The following is a 6,000-nucleotide window of genomic DNA, read 5'->3' on the forward strand; positions in this document are numbered from 1 at the left end:
TCGGAGCATTAACTGCGGTGGGGACTGCACACAGCACTTCAGAGGGGCATACTTCAGGGCGGGTGTGGTTGAGGGAAACAGCAATGAGAAAAAACAGAAAATAGTCGTGCTGGATGCTGGACGCGTAGGGGGGAAAAAAAGAAAGTGCACCACACAGAAACAGGAGCTTCCAGAATAAACTCAGGGCGGGTTTTGAGTCAGAGGAGCGGCTTTCGTCAGCCAGCAACCAGCACAGCAGAGGCTCGCAGCGCCGTGTGCACCATGTAATCAGGACATCTCCCTCCAACATCTCCATCGGAGCCTGCCAGAAACGTGTGTGGTTTTGAGTATGCTGCCGCCTCCGCGGGACGCAGAGCGCGATGATGTCAGCCGCACACACGGGGAACTTTCCTAAACAAAGGGAAGTCTGTGTGGTTGGGCTTGGTAGCTGGCAGAAAAGTAAAGGGGGGAGGTTTGGGTTCGGGTTTAGAAGAGAACACACACTTTGTTCTTCAGCCGGGGTGAACCCAGGCCCCTGTCATTAAATCATTAGCACCTTCCCATGGGCAAACACGGCCGCGTCTTGTACAGATGTGTGGCTGGAGTTGCGGCATGCGTTGGTTTCTAACTCCACATCTGCATACAAAAGGAGATTACATGTATATGTTTTTTGTAAGATCTTCTTGAAGCGAATACGATCTCATCACACTGTATATTGTATTTGACTTTTCCTCGTCACAAGTCATCATTAACGAATTTAAGGGCTCCTTTTCAAAAATGTTGGTTTAGGTGACTCGTTTTATGTTAAAAGAACGAGCCAACAGATTTATTTACTCAATCTCATTATAAATAAAATATATAAACTTAACAATTTCTTAGGCCATTGCTTTCCAACACAACAACACTGTATTGTCAATTATTTTTGCAGGGAAACGTATCTCCCGGATTATGTTTGTTAGACGACACGTTTTTTTTGTCATAATTTGTGTAACAAACACAGAACTTTCACCCAGGTGACCACTTTGTGTCGTGTGTGAAATGAAGAGTTAACATTGACTTATTTTAAATAGTTAACGAACATAGCATACTTCACTGAGTAACATAAGATACATTAAAAAAAAACAGGACTTTTTAAGAAACCTTGTCAAGTAGTATCGTTTCAATTCACAATGTTAAACGTGAAATTATAAACAAGTTTAAAATTCCAACCGAAAGGAATAAATACGTGTCCTTGAAAATGTCGGCTAATTGAGAATATGGGGTTGTGGTGGAAGCGTAACAAGCTAAACACACATATTAGAAAACAGTGGACAAATCCAGAATAACTCCCGAGGGATATCCGTCTCTTTAGCTGCTAAATGCGCCACCGTGTTCACTCGCCAGTCGCTAACTTCATCTCTCGTAGAGGGCTTGGTCGAGTACTAGTATAATGGTAAGTTTAGTTAAATTCCTCACTTTCTTTACTCTCATAATCTGCTTCTAGTTAGCATATAGTATAGTATTGGGAGACAAGCATATAGTATAGTATTGGGAGACAGCTGTTTGCCCTTAAAATGGCTGCTGAGCAGCGTTAGCTGGGCATGGTTAGCCAACTGCTCCGCATGCTAAAAATGTATTTTTATTAAAAGTGAAAGGCAGACGCAGGAAACTCTGGCCCATATGTGACGAACGTCTGGTTAACGTGTAGACTTATTGTAATGTTTTAATAAAATGTCAAATGGTATTAATTAAACCGACAACCCGGCTCACCGCTCACTTTTTACCCGACTATTTATTCAGAGACTGAGGTCAGCCATGTGGAGTAATGGTCGGGGGACCAGATGGGTTTAAAACCAAAACATATCTGCAGTTGTCCACATTTTCTTCCCCTTTAGACTCGACCACCAGAGCTACTGCGGTTAAAGCACATCACTAAGCTCTTACTGGCCATGCTACATCACTTTGTATCTGTCTGCGCTGCACTCAACAAACGCAATGGAAAAGTCTGAGTCATCCTCGTCTGGACAGGAACTGACTGAGTGGACTGGTCTGCCTAATAGCATACCTATGGTATTTCATTCAGAAATGTGACATCTTTGAATAACACAACAGCCCGCCTATGAAACACATGTCACACCAATCTATTTTAACGTGAGAGGTATACCAAAAAAGATATTTTAAAAAACTGGGGGGTGGGGGGGTGGGAGAGAAGTGATGAGGTAAGGAGAAGGAGTGAAAATAGGTCTAATGGCTGCACCGTGTGTTGCTCTAATCATCACAGGAAACCAAACAGTCTAGTCCACTGGTTCCCAACATGGGGTTTGGGCCCCTGAGGGGGTCATGATATAACTCGGAGGAACTGCAAGATGATGAATGTGAAAATGATGTTATTTTTTTCTTTTACAGAGATTTTTTTTTTTTTTTCGTGAAATAGTAGATCATTTCGAAAAGTATGCAACCTGCGAGAAGGCGCCTCAGGGGAGAGACGCTGCTTCGTTTGAAGACATCATAAAACAAAGAATTTAAGTAGCATTGGTTTGTCCAACCTGAACAACCGGGTGTCCTCCCGCCAGGGCCTTCACCGCTCCCCTGCTGCCCTCCGTCTCGTAGTGGGCTCGGTGGTGGGACTTGGGCTGCACGTCGATCTGCAGGCTATACGGCCCCGAGCTGGACGGCAGCTGCCAATCGAGAGCGGGCAGGGATGAGCTGCCGGGGGACAAAACGCGTCCAACAAGACAATTTAGCAAGGGAGGCTTTGGATGAGCTTATCAAGGTAGAAGAATGTGAACACTGCGATTACCGGAGCTCGTGACAAACCGGTTTATGTTTAAACTTATACGTTTAGTCTATGTATGAAGAACGTTCCATACCAGTTTTAATTTTAAACTCCAATAAATCTTAAGCACACAAAAAGTTTCTTTCAGGTTTGAACGGGCCTTGCTCATAGTCACAATCCTCTCGCAACTCAAACTGTTATTCCTTGCCTACCTGACATACTGCTTTGGCTTGGACCAGGAGTAAGGGTGCTGTGGCACATCCAGGAACCCGCCACAGTAGACCTCCTTCTTTAATGGCAGGCGTTTGGAGGGGTGCTCGTCCTGACAGAGCTCCCCTGGACTCAGGTCCTCGCCTCCCGGCTCCACCTTCAGGCTGACTGTGGGGCTGTGCTCCAAGCTGGTTTTACGGGCTTTGATGGGGATTGCCTCCGCGAGGTCAACCTCTGTGGTCAGGGCGTTGATGGCCGCCAGAATGGCCGAGTTGGTGTACTGGTTGGTGTTCGGCAGCCAGGTCTCCTCTGTGATACTGAGGCGAGGGGAGGTCTGTGGGGACAGCCCGGGGGAGATGTTGGGCGAGTACGGGTAATGCTTGTGCGATGCCCTGCTGCCGTTAAAGCTGTACTTCCTCTTTGCGCCGCACGGGGAGTTGGGCCTGGAGCCACGCTGGCCCATCCAGCTGTCGTCTGTCACGCTCGTACGCGGGGAGGTGGAGGGGGAGTGCCGGGGGGAGCCGCCGGAGGTGCAGCTGTCGCCCGGCAGGGTGAGGGTGGAGCCCTTGGGCGACACGGAGGGCGACTGCCAGGGGGAGTTCTGGGGCGAGTTGTCGTAGTTGTAGGAGAAGCTCGATTCGTAAGAGGAGGCGTCGGAGTGGCAGCTGCGAGACGAGATGCTGCTCGCCGGGCTCAGGCAGCTGGGGTCGCGGTAGCTGTCGGCGCAGGGGAGCGTCAGCGTCACTATGGAGTTGACCCGCTTGGCGACGGGGAGGTTGCTCTCCTCCACCTCGTCCTCAGTAAACTGACCGTAGGCGGTGATCTCGATGCGAGGGCTCTCCAGGGTCGGGGCCCCGTTCGGGCGGGGGGATGAATAGTAGCCGGCCGCTCTCATGTCGTCCTGGGCGTCATAACCGTGAGGCTCGGTGACGGAGACGGATACGGATATGGTGGGGCTAGACTGGAGGCTGTGGTACTGGGAGGGAAGACACGGGTTGCCCAGTGGGAGGGACAGACTGACGTCTGGCAAGTAGCCATATGCCTCTGGAAAACAAACACACTTTGTCACCATGATAATCAAACACACATTCCCTTTACTGAGCAGGGGGCAGATGCCAAGTTGAGTCTCATGAGAGCTGCTGCGGAGCAGAGGTGTCAGCCATGATGGCAAAGTAGTGGCACCCATACCAGATTTCGCCCGAATTATGCATGAGAGTTAAAACTCTACCGGGGATCCCAAACGCACTCAGGCCAGTGACACAAAAACAACTCTGAGTGGCTCAGATTACGAAAAAAGTGGGAGCCCACAATAAAAGATGCCAAAAATAACGTGTCTAAAAATAACCAAAGGACAAACCAGGTGTGTGTGTGTGTGTGTGTTTTTCCCCCCCTCCATATTGCCAGATTTATACCACTATACATATGCTGCAGCCCATAAAGTGTAGCCGTACAAAAACACACACTTAATGCCTTTGTTGGCCAGTTAGTGTTCCTACGGCCAGCAAAAATTAACATGGGAGGGGCGTGATTGCTTTATGTGCCTGCTGTAAAGGTGCACCCAGCGGGGTAAGGGGTGGGAGCTTGTGATCTCTGACAAATGCTCCCGTTGGGTCACATGAAACTCTGATACGTCTGTGGCGAAGGCTGAGGTCATAACCAGGGGGCAGGGCAGAAGGGGGGGGGGGGGGGGGGGGGGGGGGGGGACATGGGAACTGGGAACTGTGGTTGTACTGTGCATGAGGCCGGGTGAGTGTGACCACACTGGGAGCGCGGATGGAGACGTCTGCTGCAGACAGACAGCCTGCAGTCACCGCAGCTCCTGTCTGCAGTGAATTAAGGAGAATTAGGGGCCCCGCGGTGAAGACGATGACATCAGCGGGGGCACCGCGCGACTCCTTGCCGCATGCGTTTTAATGCCGCTCGCGGTGTGTGACAGCAGCACTGATATGTTTGTTTACTATTAGACAGCCGTGTGAATTAGCACAACAGGTAGCATAGAGGGGAGAGGAGGGGAGGGGGGGGGGGGGCAACTTTACCCACAATGCCATGCCAGTCATCAGCACTAGTTTTTAAGTTAATTCTGACTATTTTTGGGAGCACCTATTAGTCATGAGTGGAGCCACGCCCACCATGACCCAAACCACAGGGAGCGGCGCACATTGAATATCTCCACCGCTTTAATACCGTTAGTAGCGCCGAGGCGCCACACAGCTGGAGCGCCTCCATTCAACACCACATCATCGCAAAGTATCGCATCCGGCCGTAAAGTGTCGAACAATGTTGAGAAGTTGAATAAATGGCACACTAACAGCGTTAGTGATAATAATAAAAAGAAAAGGCTGCTGTCGTAAATCAAAGTCAAACTCACCCTCCTCGGCGGATTTCATCTTCGTGGTGCGCAGAGAGAACCGTCGGAGATCAGACTGGGAGTACAGCTGTATCCATGGAGCGGAGTTTAGATGTAGTCCACAGCTGTTGCTCGGGATCCTCTCTCGCCGCGAACAGACAACAATAATTACAAATGACAGAAGCAAAAAAAAAAGAGAAAAGAGCCTGTAACTACTTCAAAAGGGAGGGATTATAATTTTTTTTTTTTTTTTTAAAAGTCGCGTCCAAAATGGAAAAAAAAATCCAAAAGAGATGCGTCAAATTGTTAAAACTCAAATGAGATCTTGGCTGATGCGGACGCGTCCTTTCAGGAAAATGCTATTTTCGTCGCTGCGTCTGACATCGGGGGGACCCTGGCTCTGCTCGCTCGCTCCGGCGCACCGAGGACTTCTGCGCTTTTTAAACTTGGGGATCACCTCCGCCGGCTGGCTGGCTGGCTGCGCACCGCCCCCCCCCCCCCCCCCCCCCCCCCCCCCCCCCCCCTCCCCCCTCCCCCCCTCCCCCCTCCGCACTCTGACGCACTCTACACGCCCGACCGCCAGATGGGTCCAGCGGAGGGATCCTCTCTTACACTGAGGCGGAGGAGACCAATTCAGCGGAGCTGGCATTGGAGACACGAAGTTCTCCGAGGAGTCAAATAAGGCTCTCAGATGCTTAAAAAGAAACTC

General features: G+C 50.1%; 1 protein-coding gene across 2 annotated transcripts in view; it reads right to left on the bottom strand.

Moving 5' to 3' along the window:
• Nucleotides 1-5,766, bottom strand: part of nfatc1 (nuclear factor of activated T cells 1) — a 39,392-nt gene extending 33,626 nt beyond the window's left edge. For both annotated transcript variants that reach the window (XM_034545609.1, XM_034545611.1), the window contains exons 1-3: nucleotides 5,313-5,766; nucleotides 2,947-3,988; nucleotides 2,505-2,664 (exon numbers count right to left, since the gene is read on the bottom strand). In XM_034545609.1, coding sequence (XP_034401500.1) covers nucleotides 2,505-2,664; nucleotides 2,947-3,988; nucleotides 5,313-5,331 — 1,221 coding nt within the window. In that variant the 5' untranslated portion in view covers nucleotides 5,332-5,766. The remainder of the gene's footprint in view (nucleotides 1-2,504; nucleotides 2,665-2,946; nucleotides 3,989-5,312) is intronic.
• Between the last annotated feature and the right edge of the window lie 234 nt (nucleotides 5,767-6,000).

This window comes from Cyclopterus lumpus, chromosome 11 (genome assembly GCF_009769545.1).
Source record: "Cyclopterus lumpus isolate fCycLum1 chromosome 11, fCycLum1.pri, whole genome shotgun sequence".
NCBI lineage: Eukaryota > Metazoa > Chordata > Actinopteri > Perciformes > Cyclopteridae > Cyclopterus > Cyclopterus lumpus.